This window comes from Leptonychotes weddellii, chromosome 12 (assembly GCF_054177405.1).
Source record: "Leptonychotes weddellii isolate Sample4059 chromosome 12, ASM5417740v2, whole genome shotgun sequence".
Lineage (NCBI taxonomy): Eukaryota > Metazoa > Chordata > Mammalia > Carnivora > Phocidae > Leptonychotes > Leptonychotes weddellii.
Window position 1 is genome coordinate 28,602,542 of NC_138380.1, and position 18,180 is coordinate 28,620,721.

An 18,180-nucleotide genomic window follows, 5' to 3' on the forward strand; every position below is an offset into this window, starting at 1 on the left:
TCAAAAGTAAATTTGAAATTGAGATTATAGAGGGATCTCAGTTATTGTTAAAGATGTGTTAGATCATGTGAATGTTGGGGGGTGGGTGGATACTTAGACTGGAGGGCAAGATCCCTGGAGAAGATCCATCCCCACCACAAGGAAGGTAAATCTGTTTTCAAGAGTTCAAGTCATTAGGTCTATCCTTGAAGAAGAAGGGGTTATTTGTAAGAAAATTGGTAGGTTTCTGCCAAAAGGCTCTTGATCTACCAGTAAGATTGATAGTGTAGCCGTCAGCCAAAGATCTTAACTGAGAATCTGGGTCTGGACGCCTTCAGTACTGAGTCCCTACAGGTGTGGGTGCTGCGCCAGGCCCTGGCGGTTGCCAGGCAACTGAGGTGGGTGTGTTGCCCCAGGCAAGTGGTTCAACCCCTTTCTTGTCTTGATCACTTCCTGCCACTGGCCCACTTCCGGTTTCTGGCTAGCTTGGACTCTGGGGTGAAGACACGCCCAGAGACGCCCTCGAGCTGGGTGGGGGGTGGGGTGGGAAGTGAGAGGGTGAGGGGGTGGAGAGGTAGGGAGGGGCCAGGCCCAAGGGGCAGGGGGGGGGCCGTTGGGAACTGCAGGGACACCCTGATCCAACTGAAGGACTTGTCTCCTGTGCCGCCATGAAGAAGCTTTTCACTTTCTGGAGAAGGAAGGATGAGCCCCACAGCCCCTCCTCACACGTACCCATAGGCCGGGCCAGCACTCATCACCCCACCCAGCCAGGCTACAACCTTCGAGATAAGGATTTAAAGAAACTTCACAAAGCTGCCTCAGTCGGGGATTTGGAGAAGGTGAAGGAATACCTTCAGCTCAAGAAACATGATGTGAATATACGGGACCGAGAATACAGGTGACCAGACTGATGAAGGGCAGTGTGGAGAGGAAGCCGGCTCCACTGGGTCCTGTAATCAGGAACAGGACTTGTCTGGGCTGCTTCATTGGTTGTCACTCCGAGTTTCCCATAGTGGAGAGGTCTGATAACATTGTCAGGGGGTCACACTCCCAACTTCCAGCTTGTTACTTCTTAAAATGCTTACCTGCATATTTGAGGTTATTTGTGTCCTCCCTGATTGACTCCACTCCTCCCACTGCATTAATCTCCACCTGGCACTTCACCCTTTACCCAAACTGCTGGTTTTTAATTTGATATATATATATATATATATTGTCCCCAGCCACCCAAGATTTACCATAGTATTAATGTACTAATAGCAAAAAAGTAGAGGAGACCTCCCAGAACAATGGTTGTTAAGATTTTAAGACATTGAGACAGCAAAACAATTGGCTTTTTAATTTGGATCTCCTATAATTTTTTTTTTCCAATTGCAGAATATCTTAAAAAAGCCCATCACAACCACTTACTGCAAAAACAAAAGTAATTTTATATATTAGGAAACAAAGAAGTTATGTGTTTGGCATTAATAACAGCAAATATATACTGTCTATGCCTACCTTAAAATCTCGTGGGAAGTTTTCAAGTCATAGGGTATGAAAAACATCATTTTTCATCATAATTGGGTAACTGGAAGCTATGGTTATAAAGAAGGTTTATGTCGGTTTGCCAATAGTTTTATGTCCTTCCCTCTGTCAAAAACAGAGTTATCTAAATTATTCCAATTTTTATCCTATACCACTCCATTGAATTACATTACGGGGTCATGGGTAACCTCAGTATGACTTCATTCAGGGGTCAATTCTCAGTCTTACCCAACTGGCATCTCAGCCAAGTATCTTACTTGCCCTATCAGTAGTATTTGAAATAATGTCTTGTCTTTCAGGAAACTTGGTTCACCTGGCACCTCTCCTACTTCTGTGGGCATTTCTTTCCAGACTCTTTTGCTGATTTCTTTTCCTCTTCCTGTCTGGTAAATATTTGAGGGCTCGGAATTTGAAATGATTCTGTGTGTCTTAATCTTCACCTGCCTGGTGAAGAGAGATTATCTTTAAATGTCTGTATTCCAGTGCCTTCCAACGTTTTTATCTCTGGCCAGACCTCTCCCCTGAACTCTAGAGTCATGTATATAAACACTACACTTGAACGTGGATATCTGATAGACTGTGGTGTGCTGGTAAATGTTTAATAACAGGCTCTTAGTTGAGGGTGGGGGCAAAGCAAAGGGAGGAGAAGCCCCGATTCCAAGCTACCAATGAGATGTCATTTGGCTTGAATAGTTCCTGAAAATTTAACATTTGGTTTGTGAGAGCCACTGGCTCCATCACATCCCTGTTTAAACATCTCAAATATCCCCAAACTGTGCTCCTGTTTTTCCTCCTCAGACCTGCATCTCTCTTTCTAGAATAACCAAATTCTTTTCTTTGAATTGTTAGACCAGAAACCCTAGCGTCATTCTTGACTCCTCTCTTTCTTTCATATCATCCATCTGATCTTGTTGGCTCCACCTTCAAAATATAGCTAAAATCCAACTATTTCCTGCCACCTTCACAGTTACCATTCTAGTCAAAATCTCTATCCTATCCAACCAAAATTACTGCAGTGGCCTCCTAACTAGTTTTCTGTCTTTTAACCTTTTCAGTTTATTCTCAATACAGTAGCCAGAAAGATCCTATAAAATGTATGTGAAATGAGTCATTCCTTGCGGTAACAACTTCCACGGGCTTTTCATCTCATTAAGGGTCAAGGCCAAAGTCCTTCCAGTGGCTCATTCAGCCTTACATGACATGTACCCCCATCCTATTATCTCTCTGATCTTCTGTCCTACAACTTTCCCTTCATTCATCTCCAGCTTCCCTGGCCTCCTTACTGTTCCACAGAAATGCCAGAAATGTATTTAGGGCCTTTGGACTTGCTGTTTCCTGTGCCTGAAGTGCTTCTCCCCGCCCCCGACCCCCAGATATCCACAGGGCTTCCTCTCACTCTCTCACTCCCTCACTCCCTTCCGGGGTTTATTTAATTATCACCTTATCAGCGAGGGCTACCTTGTCTACTCTTTGTACAATGGCAAGTTCTCTGTTTGCTGACATTTCCTATCTTCCCTGCCTGATTTTTCTCTTTAGCACTTAATACTGTCTGGTATGCTTTCTATTTTAAGCTTTTTGTTTACTTCTTCCACTAGCAGGTATGATCCATAAGAGCAGGTATTTTTGTCTCTTTTGTTTGCTGCTGTATCTTCATCACCTAGAACCCTGCCTAGCCATAGTAAATGCTTACTAGATATTTTTTGATGAATACAATGCATACATACATACATACATACATATGTATTTTTAACTCATTATAAACTTTCCTTGAAGTGAAACCAGTTAAATATTTGATCTTAAAGGCATTTGCATGGCCTTTTTAATTCAGTAGAAAGCAATTATAATTAATATAACTTGTATATAAACATCAATAAGTACATGAAGCAAATACTTTAACAGTATATGATCTGGCATGTTCTTGAGTATCGTAACTTCTCAAACTAAGACTTACCTCCAACTTTGTGTTTTGTTATATTGATATAGAACACCTTTGCACCTGGCCTGTGCTAATGGATATTCAAATATTGTATCTCTCTTAATTGAGAAACAGTGCAAAATAAATGTCTGCGATAGTGAAAACCGGTCTCCATTGACTAAGGTGTGTTAATTTTTCCTTTTCGGAATGCGTTTGAGTTCTAGTTAACTTTTGTTGGATTTCATAGTTTAAAGCATAGTATTAAACGTTAGTTTAATATATCGCATCCTGAGTAGTAAGTTGGTTACTCATCTATTCTTGTTGTATTGACAGGCAGTACAGTGTGCTAAGGAGGATTGTGCTACTATTCTTCTAGGCCATGGTGCAGACCCAAATCTGGCAGATTTAGATGGCAATACTGCTCTCCATTATGCTGTCTGTGGCCAAAGTGTCTCATTAGTTGAAAAATTGCTTGAGCACAAAGCTAATCTTGAAGATCAAAATAAGGTAGTCTATTAAAAATAACATTATATTTTAGAAAGCAATGGAAGAAGGTATGTATTGCAGATATTCATATCTGTTGAAACACACGTTAGATGAAGCGTGAGTTTTCCAAAATGAAACTGGGGAAAAGGAGAAGAATGAGATTATCAAACACTGATAAGGTTTTCCTTTTTAAAAGATCTTGGTCCATTTCATTTCAAACTGTAACACTGACCTCCAAAACAATACTATATTTAACAATGATAACTGTTCAAAGGCCTATATCAAATGAGAAATATCTGGTTTCCCTATAAGTTGATATTGGTTAAAAATCATAAGCCTACATTTTTGCCTGTCTTATTTATATACTCATGGATAATGATACTAGGGTTAAATTAGAAAATCACTTTCTATACTAAAAGTAATCCAACTCTCCTATTGAGATAAGTTTTGTGGGGTTTTTTTTAAGCTTCTTAAGTTCACAGCCTAAAATAAGTGTCAGCCTTAGAGGTCTATGGAATCTCAATGATAACAACATTATGAAATGTGAATTGATGGTTTGTAATACTTATATTAAATGCTAGGTGCTCTTCGCTTTAAATACTCCAGGCTGCTCTTGCCCACAATTTGAATTAGGCCTAAAGTAAAAACTTTGATTTTATTTTTGAATGACCCAACTCCAGTTTATTTTCTTAGTCTCTGAAATCATATTTTGGTATATATCAAAACCTTTTTAAAATTAAAGTGTATATTCAGATGTTTCTTACTAACACACTTATCTCTTAAATTGAACTTAAATCTAAAAGGCATACAATGTTAGTACAATATTTTAAATAATCATTTTGAAATAATCTTTTCAGGATGGGTATACTCCACTGTTACTTGCCATTACTGAAAATAATGCAAAAATGGTAGAATATCTTCTGAAGAGAGGGGCAGATGTAAATGCTTCAGATAAGAATCAAAGGTATAATAAATGCTAAATAAGACCTACAACTATACCTACCTAACAAGACAATACATCTGTGTGTGTGTGTGTGTGTGTACATTTTGTGATATTGATAAAAGATCTGGCTATATATTTTAGGTAAATTACCTAGATTCCCAGGATCTGTTTCTGTAAAATCAAACGGTTGGTCCAAATTGGTAGGTCATTATTATTATTCTTTATAACATTAGAATTACAATCTTACACAGAAACTCAATCTCTAAATCCTAGGTGCTGTAGCTAAATGGGAGTAGGTACCCAGAGCCCCAGACATGCCCTTCCCTAGCATTTTGAGATATCTTGAAAACACTGTGGTTCCAGGGAGCAGGGACTAAAAAACATTGAGCTAGGGCACAAGGGTGGCTCGGTCGGTTAAGTGTCTACTTTTGGCTCAGGCATGATCCCAGGGTCCTGGGATCGAGCCCCGCATTGGGCTCCTTGCTCAGTGGGGAGCCTGCTTCTCCCTCTCCCTCTGCTGCTCCCTGCCTGCTCGTGCTCTTTCTCTGTCAAATGAATAAATAAAATCTAAAAAAATAAAATAAAATAAACAAACATTGAGCTAGCTGCTTCCTAGAGACTCTTATTTTTAGGCTCTGTAATATAATGTGATTGGTACACCTTTTTGAGCAGATCTGCCCCACTTTTTACATTGTTGCCCTGACTCTTTCCCTGATAGTCTACATTTGAACGGTAAATTTGGAAGACTAACTTTTAAAAAAAAGTACAAGACATGATTAAGATCTATAAATACACGTTTATGTATCCCTCTTGCTCCAGAACAGCCCTTATGATTGCTCTAAGTGATGAACCAACAAATTTAGTCAGTCTTCTTCTTCAGCAAGAAGTGGACCTATCTTGCCAAGATATTTACGGATTCACAGCTGAGGAATATGCTTCTTTCAATGGTTTTACTGTGTAAGTGGTACTGCATATCTTTTAACAATTGTATGGGATATGATCATAAGGAAAGAACCATGAGCTCCCAAAGTACAAAGCTGACAAAGGCAAAGCTCTGCAGTAGGGGTAACCATATTATGAATTCTGGCCACATGGATCCAGGGATCCTTGATTTCACCTGTTTGTAGGGTCGAATCAATATAAGAACTGCAGGTATGCTGAGTCTGCAGATTAACTCCCAGTGGCATGGGAATTTGAAGTATGTCAGGACAGTGATTTCAGCAAATAGTGACATAGCCAATAATAAAACATCTGGGTAATAGTGTTGGGCAAAAGTTGATTAATCTACACAAGCCTCTTTCATTGTTTTTACACGAGTAATATAAAAATTTTATTCAAGTTTTGATTATTGTTTTGTTAGCTAACTTTAGTTTGATAAGTTTTCAAAATTCTTAAGTATATATTCTCATTAGCCCAAAAGACAGAACTTTTCATGTATAAATATGCATTTCTAATTTTAATAGTCAATGAGAAAGTAAGATGAAATGAACAGAAATTTACATATAGCTAATGAAGTTAAGTAACATAAAGGTATTTTCCTTATAAGTTCATTTTAAAGTAAAATTTTAATTATACATAGGTATTTTTTTCTAGTGTATTGTTTTCTTGTTCTTCCACCTTTTATCCACATTTTAGTGATATCTTTTAATCATTAATTCCATATGGACATCATAGGGGTGGGAGGAGAGGAAAAAAAGAAAGGAGAGAGAGAGAAGTAATTTTTATATATACATTCAGATGTTTATTTTTGAAGTCTAAACTGAACTTTATAAACTAAGGGATTCATAACCCATTAAATATATAAACCATAATTGAATACAATATTTTCTTTGCAATACTGGACATATGTACCTTGCTTTACCTTGGTTTAAGCAAACCATGTTATAAAAATTTAAGTATAGAGATAAATTACTGCTATTCTATGCTATGAAAGGATTCTTCATTTTATAAAAAGAATTCCTGTTCCTTTTAAATAGGGAATTTTCCTTATCATTTAAAAAGTTTGGATATAGGGGCACCTGGGTGGCTCAGTCGGTTAAGCAGCCGACTCTTGATTTCAGCTCAGGTCATGATCCTCAGGTCCTGGAATGGAGTCTGTGTCAGTCTCCGCGCTCAGTGGGGAGTCTGCTTAAGGATTCTGTCCCTCTCCTTGTGCCCCTCCCCCTGCTCATTAAGGCCAAGTCTTATGAGCTGAATTGTGTCCCATTCCTCCCTCCTCAAAATCATGTGTTAAAAAGTCCTAACCCCCAGTACCTCAGAATTTGGATGATTGTATTTTGAGAGAGGGCTTTTAAAGAGATGTTAAATTAAAATGACTGCAGTAGAGTGGGTCCTAATCCAGTTTGACTGGTATTCTTGTAAGAAAAGGAGATTAGGATATAGAGACACTAACAGTGCTTGTTGCCAGAGGGGCAACTTTTAGGTGAAGAGTCAGCAAAGCAAGGAGAGAGGCCTGGAACAGATGCTCCCCTTACAGCCCTCAGAGGAAACCAACCCTCCTGGCACCTTGATCTTGGGTCTCCAGCTTCCAGAACTGTGAAAAATAAATGTCTGTTGTTTAAGCCACCCAGTCTGTGGTATTTTTGTAAGGCAACCCTAGCAACCTAATACATCAACAATAACCTAAAGCTATTTTTTCTGCCTTGCTAGTAGTTTATTTGTGATAGCAGGAAGAAAAGTACCAGAGAATGGGAGTATATGAAATAAAAATGGTGTCTGTTAAGGGAATTGGCTTGAAAGGAGGCTTGAGGTCAGCAGCAAGTGTAAGACATACTTAGGAAGGCATTAGCTAACATCTAAGGTTTTGATATGATGATTATATATTATGAATTTAACTATTTATGAATCCTGGAATTCATATATATTTTCTCTCTATGGATAGATATCATCAATTAATTGCCAGTTACGGAAAGGAGAAGAAAGTTGAACAGACTAATTCTGAAGATACAACCTTGGGCACTACATTTGATAGAGAAGAACTGAAGGAAGGTAAGAAGATACAAACTAAACAAATAGTTTTAATGGTTTGCTTTTTAGAAAGGGACTCAGTTAAATAATATTTAAATTCGAAATAGAAATTTTCTCCAATTTTGAATTGCTAAATATTTTTAAGAACTGTTCTTTGTAATTAAAACATTTTGACACTGTGTTGACTGAAAATGTAAAGAGATACCAAATGATTAAGATACTTTTTATCCATAGTTTAGTTATAAAAAACAAAATATGACTAGTTATGATAATTACCAGTTATAAAAAACAAAATTTTTAATAATATAAAGCTATTAGTAAATTTCTAATTTTATTCTAAAAACACTTCAGCTAAGTATATTTGATAATTGTAAATATAATACATACTTAATCATTACTTAAAACTTAAAATTAGGTAGCAGTATTTGTGAATTGAAAATACTATGCATCTATTAAAATAATTTTTGGTGCTTATTTTCAAAAAAACAAAGAGTTATTTAGGTCTGTAAAACATAGCTTTTTTGTTTGTTTGGTTTTTGGTGGGTATATGTTACTTTGACATTTTTTTAAATGGATGACATAAAAACTTTTACAGTTATACTCTGTGAGTACACCAGCAAACACACTCCTCCCCTACCCTTCAACTATAGTGTAAAAAAGAAGAAAAAAAAAAGGAAATTTAAGACAGAGAGGGAACCTGATGGCAATAGGAGATCATATGACTGTCACAACTATTCACTCTTTCTTCATCCCCTCAAATCTATCATTATGATACTTAGAATAGTGCTTGTTCCTATTGCCTCGAGGTGACTGAATTTAAGAGAGAATTTACCTGAATTTTCCTTTGTAACTTAATCTTACACACTCAAGAAATTTTGTTTTTTGGACTCTTGTTCTTCATCCTTATATGCTCCTCTCCTACTGTCTCTCTCTCTATCTCTCTCTCTCTTATAATGTTCACGCAGCTATAAGAAGTAAAGAATTTCTGTGATTAATACTTCAGTTCTTTAGGGAAATAAAGCAGTAGAAAGTTAAAAATACCACTCTTATATTTTGAGTATCTCCTGAGGCTAAACAATTAAAAACACCCCCATTCCTTTTACCCATGGCAATACGTGTTGCAGTTCTTAATGAAATGTTAATCTTTGTACGTTTTGAAGCATAATAGAAATATTAGGTCAGGAAAATTGCCCAAACACATTAAAAAAGATGGTGAACATTAAAGGTTGTATTTCTGTCAGATTCCAAGGGGATAATTTAATTATTCATTTTTTTAAATGACCATAACATACAGAAATATTGATGCTAATTGTTTTGTAGCTGAGGCGTAGAATTTAAGAAATATACTTAGGAGGGAAAATATTTGAACACAAATGAAGACATTACAAATATTACTTGTTTTCTAGACATATAACCTCATTTCTACAAGTCCTTTGCTGCTGCCTTGAATTAGAAAAGTCTGTTTTGAAAGAGCAATTAAATGAAATGTCACAGCATTTCATTGACTACTCATTTGAAGAAAAGTTTAATGGAAAACAATTTTCACCTTAGAAGATGTGAAGAGATTTCAAAAGACAAACATCTATATCATGAACTATCAGTTGAAAGGATACAATTTGTGTTCAGCTTATAGTCAGCAAAAGTCTTTTTAGTCAGAATTTTGAATGGAGTATTCATAAGTGTAAACTTTGAAACATAATATGTTAGGCATGCATTGGAGCATTTAAATAAAGTAAAAATATTAATATGTCAGCTATAAAATAGAGGAAAACATTGTAAATAACCCTGTGTAAATGGAAATTCTCTTTTATTTACAAGCACTTTCATTGACAAAACCTTTTTTCTTTTTTAGAAATACCACAGTAATACATATTAAGAAAATTTAGGCATTACAGAAAAAAAAAAGGAAATAAGAAAAGGTATCACTCATAGTCTCATGACCCAAACAAACATCTGTTAAATTTCTGGCATGTTTTCGTAATCTTTTAAAATCTGCTAAACTTTTTTTTTTCCTCAAAGGGAATTTACAATTTTGCATTTAAAAACAAAATACTGAGCACATAGTTTTCACTCTGCTCCTTGCCATACCTTGAACACATCCAGCACAGTCTAGGTTCAGGATGATTCCAGGGAAGACTCTTCCTTTCGTTGTATCCTGGGACATTCCTTCCCTCGTAAGGGACATCAGTGAAGCCTTCTCTGGTTGCCTTGCCATTCTGTCACTTACAATGCTTTATTATCTACTCCTCTCCCCCTTGCCCTTTGGATTGCAAGATCCATGAGAGCTTGAACTTTTTTTGTCCACAGTTAAATCCTCATCACTTGTAAAATGTCTGGTGATAGTAAATATTCAGTTGCCAAATACAGTCATACCTCATTTTATTGCACTTTGGAAATACTGCTTTTTTTTTTTTTTATAAGTTGAAGGTTTGTGGTAACTGCCTCAAGCAAGTCTACTGGCACCATTTTTCCCACTACATTTGCTCACTTCATGTCTCTATGTCACATTTTGATAATTTTCACAATATTTTAAACTTTTTCATTATTATTATTATATTTGTTATGGTGATGTGATCAGTGATCTTTGATGTTACTATTATAATTGCCTTGTGGTGCCATGAACCACACCCATATCAGACGGCAGACTTGATTGATCAATATGTGTATCTTCTGACTACTCCCAACTTGCTGTTCCTCTTCTCTCTCCCTCTCCTCGGCCTCCTTATTCTCTGAGACACAACAGTATTGACATTAGGACAATTAATAACTGTATAATGGACTCTAAGTGTTCAAGTGAACGGAAGAGTCTCAAGTCTTTCTCTTTAAATCAAAAGCCAGAAATGATTATGCTTAGTGAGGAAGGCATTTTAAAAGCTGAGGTAAGCTGAAAGCTAGGCCTCTTGTGCCAGATAGTTAGCCAAGTTGTGAATGCAAAGGAACACTTCTTGAAGAAAATTAAAAGTGTTACTCCAGTGAACATATGAAAGATAAGAAGCAAAACAGCCTTATTGCTGATGTGGAGACAGTTTTGGTAGTCTGCATAGAAGATCACCAGATACAACATTCCTTTAAGTCAAAGCCTAATCCAGAGCAAGGCCCTAACTCTATTCAGTTCTGTGAAGGCTGAGAGAGGTGAGGAAGCTGCAGAAGGTAAGTTTGAAGCTCACAGAGGTTGGCGTAAGGTTTAAAGAAAGAAGCCATCTCCATAACATAGAAGTGTAAAGTGAAGCAGCAAGTGCCTATATAGAAGCTCCAGCAAGTTACCCAGAAGATCTAGCTAATGATAATTAATAATAATTAAGATAAATAATGAAGCTGGCTACACTAAACAACAGATTTTCAATGTAGACAGAACAGCCTTATATTAGAAGAAGATGCCATCTAGTATTTTCATAGCTAGAGAGAAGTCAATGCCTGGCTTCAAAGCTTCAAAAGATAGGCTGACTCTCTTGTTAGGGCTAATGCTGGTGACTTTAAGAGGAAGCCATTGCTCATTTACCATTCCAAATATTGTAGGGCCCCTAAAAACAACGCTGTATCTACTCCGGTTATGCTCTGTACATAGAACAACAAAGCCTAAATGACAGCACATCTTTTTTCAACATGGTTTACTGAAAAATTTAAAGCCCACTACTGCTCAGACAAAAAGATCCCTTTCAAGATGTGACTGCTCATTGACAATGCACCTGGTTACCCCAGAGCTCCGATGGAAATGTGCAAGGAGATTAATGCCTATTTTCATGCTAACACAACATCCATTCTGCAGCCCATGGCTCAGGGAGTAATTTTGACTTTCAAGTCTTATTATTTAAGAAATATATTTTTGTACAATTTTGTAAGGTCAGAGCTGCCATAGATAGTGATTTGTGTAATGGATCTGAGCAAAGTAAATTGAAAACCTTCTGGAAAAGATTCACCCTTTTAGATGCCATTAAGAACATTTGTGATTCATGGGAAGAGGTCAAAATATAAACATTAACAGAAGTTTGGAAGAAGTTGATTTCAACCCTCAAGGACGACTTGGAGGAGAAGGGTTAAAGACTTCAGTGAAGTAACTGCAGATGTGGTAGAAATAGAAAGAGAACTAGAATGAGAAGTGGGGCCTGAAGATATGACTGAATTGTTACAATCTCATGATAACACTTTAATGGATGAGTTGTTGCTTCTTATGGTTGAGCAAAGAAAGTGGATCCTTGACGTTAAATTTACTCCTGATGAAGATGTTATGAAGGTTGTTGAAATGACAACAAAGGATTTAGAATATGATATAAATTTAGTTGATAAAGCAGCAGCAGGTTTTGAGAGGATTGATTCCAATTTTGAAAGAAGTTCTACTGTGGGTAAAATGCTATGAAATAGCATTGTGTGCTACAGAGAAATCATTTGCAAACAAGTCCATCGATGCGGCAAACTTCACTATTGTCTTCTTTTAAGAAATTGCCATAGCCACCCTGCCCTTCAGCAACCACCACCCTAGTCAGTCAGGAGCCATCAACATTGAGGCAAGACCCTCCACCAGCAAAAAGATTAGGACTCACTGAAAGCCCAGATGATGGTTAGCATTTTTTTAGCAAGAAAGTATTTTTAATTAAGATATGTACATTATATTTTTAGACACAGTGCTATTGCAGATGTAATAGACTACGGTACAGTGTAAACATAACTTTTATATGCACTGGGAAATCAAAAAGTTCATCTTAGTTTATTACCAAGATGAGAATAAATAGCCCAGGAACTCAATAGGAAGAGAGCAGAGTTCAGACTGTGAGGACTTTCTATGTTAGCAAGGACTCAATAAGCCACTAAAAGCAAGGCAGAAGAAGTCTCCATGGGACCTGCGCCCAGTTGAAATTGGGATCTGCAGTGATAGATGATGTAAATCAAATCTTGCTGGGTGGTCTAAGAAAACTTTGGAAATAAAGATAACCCAAATGAGAATAAATAGAAGCTATTCAGAGATTGTAGTGAGGGAGTCAGCCATCATCACATTTGACAGACTCAAAGGAAAGCAGGAAAGTGGAAAAGCTCTAACATTGAAAAAATGGAAGACTTCATACTTGAAGTCTAATTGGGGGTGGTTGGCATGGGGAAGCTGCAGATTGGTTAATTAGAAGTGTTGCATTTTATGTGATTAATTTGAAGAGCATATTTGGCTTTCTCTGGTTAGTGTTGAGTTGGAAACAGAAAGAGGGAGAAGTGAAATATTGGAAAATTGGCAGTCATGACAAGGTTTTGGTCAAAACCTTCATTCATTCATTGAATTTTGGGCTGATTTCAGAGATTATGGGTCAGAGTTCTATTTTCATATATGGTCTGGCTATTGTCCATTTGAATATTCACTCTTTCACAAATATTCTAAGATTAATTTATCTCCTGACTTCTGAATTTTAAGTCTTGACAAAATATAAGTACTTTATCAGTAAGAGTTATTATTAAGATTTTAAAATGAGTTTTCTGCCCTCTACAATCATTATAAGAAAAAATTTGCCAACTTCTCTACTTCCTATATATATATATATGTATATATATATATTTATTATTTCCATTGATGTTTTAGTAGCAGAGTGGAAAAGATATAGTAAACTCAAATACCTACCTAGCCACTTAGAAGCAGAAGAATGTTCAAGCTTCTTAACTATAACCTCAGTTCCTTCAATGTAATAGAAAGAAGATAAACTAATCACTTCCCAAGATTGTTCTCATGAGGCAGATCTTTTCTCCTTTATACTACATTTATACTACTTCAGAATCCTTGGAATCATGTATCTTTGATATAAGTTATATTGATCGGCTACATGATACTCTAATTCACTATGATTCACTCAGACATTCCCTTACTGTGAGGTATTACACTTTTTTCCCATTCTTTTTCTCCCACCATTAAATACTGAAAACCTTATCTTGCTATCCATGTTTTCTTCTTGGGAATTATGTCCATTGGAGACAGTTCTATGACTGAGATTACTAGTTTACAATGTATGAAAGTATTTATGTTTCATAAAATACACTACCAATATTTTTCCAAAGTCTTTCAGTGTTTTAAGATCCACTTGAATCAAAAGTTGACTGAAAAAAAGATTTGACTGTGTTGAAAAATATGGAAGACCAGAAACCATAAATGACCAAAGCTACTTTCTTGTTTGGCCAACTCGTTATATTCTTTTATAAGAGCGGGAGGAGAGAAACACATTAAATAGATTTATATGAAAGATTTATTTTGAATAATAGATTTTAAAATGAAATTCCTTAACACAAAACCATTTTGCATGTAATTAAGCTGAGTACAAAAGTAGAGGGTTGATGATGTTCACAGTTCTTTAAAGTTGTAGAGAAATTTCTTTAAATCTTGTCAGTATCACTCTATGACTGAATTCATGAAACTCATTTGGCATTAGGGATAAAGCTTAAAGCTTTTATTAAGTGAGGCAGAGCCGGAAGAGGAGAGGAGAGACTGTGAAATGCCTTTTTTCTTTTCATCTGGACAGGGTACTTCCCTCTTTGTCCTCATAGGTTTCCCTTCAGGGACACGTGCTCTCAGACTCTGAAACCATGGCAGGGACAGGGGTTGCTGCATGGGCTCCTAAATTATAATCCCCACTACCTTCCAGATGTGGGAGTGGAGTAAGCTCCAGGAATGAAGCTTGTGCCACTAGAATCAGAGGGGGTGGAAATTGCAGGGTGCCTAGGGAAGTTTTCTGGGTGACGAGGCTTTCCCGGTGTTGCAGCCCCAGGTGGGCAGGGCGCTGGTATTGTGCAAGCCAGCTTGTCCATAGGCTCTAGTGCCCACCCGAACGCCACTCCCCCCCGCCACCAACCACTCTGCTACCACCGGGTCTAGCAAAGGACACAGCAGCCCCTGGGCTTTTCCGAGACCAGAGAAGGGGGCCGGACCAGCACCTGGGCACCGGGTCCCTGCGGCTAGAACATGTGTACCTGCCCAGAGCTACTGCCTGGTAGTTAGGATTTTAAGAGTTTCCTTAGCTTCGTTGCCTTCCCCGAAAGTGCGAGGTTACAAGCAGCAGTGCTTTGATGCTGGGCGTCACCACTGCAAGAACTGCTTCTGTGACCTCCAGCTCCGGGGTGGGATCAGGCGGCAGCGAGAAACGGGAAACTTGGGGAGCATCTGGATTCATTCAGGTGATCCTCAACCCACTCCCCAGAATGATGAAATAGGTTGTGTTCTCTCTTGGAAAGGAAGGGCAAGTGGCAGTCCAGGTCCTCTTCCAGCCAGAGGAGAGAGACTGCGGGGACGTGGGCGTGAGGAGTGACAGGCCTGAGTCCCACTAAGAGAGCTCAGGAAATCCACAGGGGTGCTGAGTGGGGAACGTGAGGTAAGTGCCCTATAATCTTTTGATGGGGATCCATAGCCTCACCTAAGAGTCATAAAAAACAGGTAATAGGGACAGTGTGATAGGAGGCTGATAGGGCGCGGCCAGGAAGTGGTAGAGACATATTCGGGGAAAAACTGGTGCGCCTGCCCTGACTCCACCTACATGTGCAGCTAGACATGGTCTGCGTCCCCAGTGAGGCATTGTTTCCCTTTCTAAGGCTCCTCAGCATCTGGGGCATTGTAGCACTTAAAATAGTAACTTCACATAGGATCCCAGACAGTGTGTCTCTTAGTCATTCATAAATCAAAATTTTAACATCAACAGCAGCAACAACAACAAACTTTTAGCGGAATCCTGATCCTTTCATTATAGGACACATTACTGACAATTTTAAAGAGGTTTAACTAAATTTAAATAGTAATAGAAAGTACATAAATCATCATTTCCTTTTCCAGTATACACATTTTAAATCATCAAATATTAGCATATTATAGGAAAGTTTATAATGAGAGAAAAAAACTCCCATAATATAGAAACTTCTGAAGTAAAAACATTTTTGATAAGATCAGAGATTTTTAAAATAGATTTTGTATTTTAGAGCGCTTCTGGGTTCACAACAAAATTGAGCAGAAGATACAGATATTTCCCATATACCTCTGTCCCAACACATGCATTGCCTCCCACGCTATCAGTATAACTCACCAAAACTATACATTGGTTACCAAGGATGAACCTACATTGATACATCACAGTCATCCAAAATCTGTAGTTTACATTTACTCTTGGTCTTGTATGTACTTTAGGTTTGGACAAATGTATAATGTATAATGTATAATGATATGCATCCACCATTAGAGTATCCTACAGAATAGGTCCATTGCCCTGTCTGTGTTCTCCCATTCATTCCACCTTCCCTCCAGCCCTTGACAACCTCTTTTTACTGTTTCCACAGTTTTGCCTTTTCCAAAATGATATTTGCTGGGATCATATAGTATGTAGCCTTTTCACACTGCCTTCTTTCACTTAGTAGTGTGCATTTAAGTTTCCTCCATGTCTTTTCATGGCTTTAATGCATTTCTTTTTAGCACTAAACAATATTCTATTATCTGGATATACCACAGTATCCATTCATCTACTGAAGGACATCTTGGTTGCTACCAAGTTTTGGCAATTATGGATAAAGCTGCTATAAATGTTCATGAGCAAAATTTTTCACAGACATAAGTTTTCAACTCCTTTACGTAAATACCAAGGAGTGTGATTACTGGATTATATGGTAAGAGTATGTTTAGTTTTGTAAGAAGATGACATACTATCTTCCAAAGTAGCTGTACCATTTTGCCTTCCCACTGGCAATGAATGAGGGTTTCTGTTGCTCCACGTCCTCACCAGTATTTGATGTTGTCAGTGTTCTAGGTTTTGGCTGTTCTAATAGGTGTGTAGATCTCTTTGTTGTTTTAATAACACACTTTAGGTAGGTAGGTAGATGGATAGATAGATAGGTATAAACTATATGCTTTACTAAGGCATCTAAGAAAAACCTTTGGAGTGGAGAGGTGCTCCATGTTCTTGAACAAAGAGAATCATTTATCTAAAATATGTAAACTTTTATTATTTTAGCAATTTCCTATAAACCAAATCAAAATATCAAGATTTTAAAAATTAGAATTATTTGTGATGCTATTCTGGTATACTTTTATGATGATATTAAGAAAAATTTTGAAAAAAGATAAAGAGATTTATAAATTTCCACTAATTATTGTTTTACTGACAGCATAATAGATGGACAAATGAATGGAATAGAATAGAAAGTTTAGAAACACATCCAAATATCAGTGAGAATCAGTATTTGATCATTATGAAAATTCAAATTAGTAGGGAAAAGCTAAATTATTCGTAAGTGCTGGCCCAGATCTCTAGTAGTGAACCATACGTGGACTCTTAGAGTACAGCTCTGTTAGTGCACAGCGGAGTGCTCGGGTATTGTTTCCGAAGCAATCCCTCATTTCAGTCAGAAATTTACGTGGAGCCCAGATCATCCCCCAGATCTTCAGGCTAGATTCCCTTTTGAGACCTTTGTTGTTCTTGCTAAGAAATCAGGGCTGTGACTAGGATGAGGCAAGCAGGACACTTAGGATGGAAATGCAAGGATTGCTAATACGGACCAGCTGAAGCCATCAGATTCCAATAGCATTGCGAAAAGGCATCAGTTTCCTTTCTTTGCTGCTAGATGGTCTCCCAAGACCTAAGTCCTTTGTAGCTGCTTGTGTCAGACTATGAAAATTCCTGTCATCTTCCTCCAGAGCAGTGGGGGACTGCTTACCTTAGATTCCCACTACTAAGGTCATTTACTCAAGTCCTAAATTTGATATAGTAATGAACACCTCCCATGTGACTCCTGTCTGTACCTCATTTTTAGGACAGGCTGCCATAATTTTCAAGGTTCAACAGGATCCTCTGAATCTAGAGGAGCTAAGTCTCTTAGGGAAGGTTTATTCAAACCCATCCATGTATCACAATCCAGGTATAAAAAGTAGTTTCCATCTTCCAAAAATTGGGGATCAACATGGAGATTGAGCATTATTCTCACAAAGATTTTCTGGTTTGGAATGTGAGTGAATAGAATGGGAATAGTTTTCCACATCAGTCTTGACTTGATCTGTTAGCTGTCTCCCATTAGCATGATTGGCCACTGTTAATAGAGACCCTAAAGTTTCTTATATACAATCACAAATTTGTTATCTAATGATTTATAATATATGTAACTTTAGTTACAAGTGATGTAGTAGCTGAGTGCAAGTCATGAAATTACAAACCACAAGCAATAAACCACCTAATAAAGTAATATTAGGATTTAAAACATTTTGTGAAAACTGCAGAACTTTGAGACCTTAGCAACTATGTAAAAACAGTGGGTTTTACTGAAGGATCCAGAATAGGACAGTAATAAAGTTAATGAGCACATTCTTCTGTTGCTTCACTATCTCACAAAATACTTGTATATGTTATGTCATTAAATCCCCACAACACTT

General features: G+C 37.4%; 1 protein-coding gene across 1 annotated transcript; it reads left to right on the forward strand.

Moving 5' to 3' along the window:
* The first annotated feature begins 588 nt into the window (after positions 1–588).
* On the forward strand, positions 589–17,725 carry ANKRD7 (ankyrin repeat domain 7). The gene is made up of 7 exons (XM_081800870.1): positions 589–877; positions 3,490–3,604; positions 3,755–3,928; positions 4,765–4,871; positions 5,670–5,807; positions 7,732–7,838; positions 17,568–17,725. The coding sequence occupies exons 1-7, from the start codon at positions 648–650 to the stop codon at positions 17,723–17,725; spliced, it is 1,029 nt and encodes a 342-aa protein (XP_081656996.1). The 5' UTR covers positions 589–647.
* The last annotated feature ends 455 nt before the right edge of the window (positions 17,726–18,180 follow it).

What these genes read in the sequence shown, in the direction of transcription:
- ANKRD7 (XM_081800870.1), top strand. Translation starts at nt 648, where the DNA reads ATGAAGAAGCTTTTCACTTTCTGGAGAAGGAAGGATGAGCCCCACAGC. An exon ending in GCTTCAGATAAGAATCAAAG is followed by an intron (nt 4,872 to 5,669) that starts GTATAATAAATG and finishes CTCTTGCTCCAG; the next exon opens with AACAGCCCTTATGATTGCTC. An exon ending in TCTTTCAATGGTTTTACTGT is followed by an intron (nt 5,808 to 7,731) that starts GTAAGTGGTACT and finishes CTCTATGGATAG; the next exon opens with ATATCATCAATTAATTGCCA.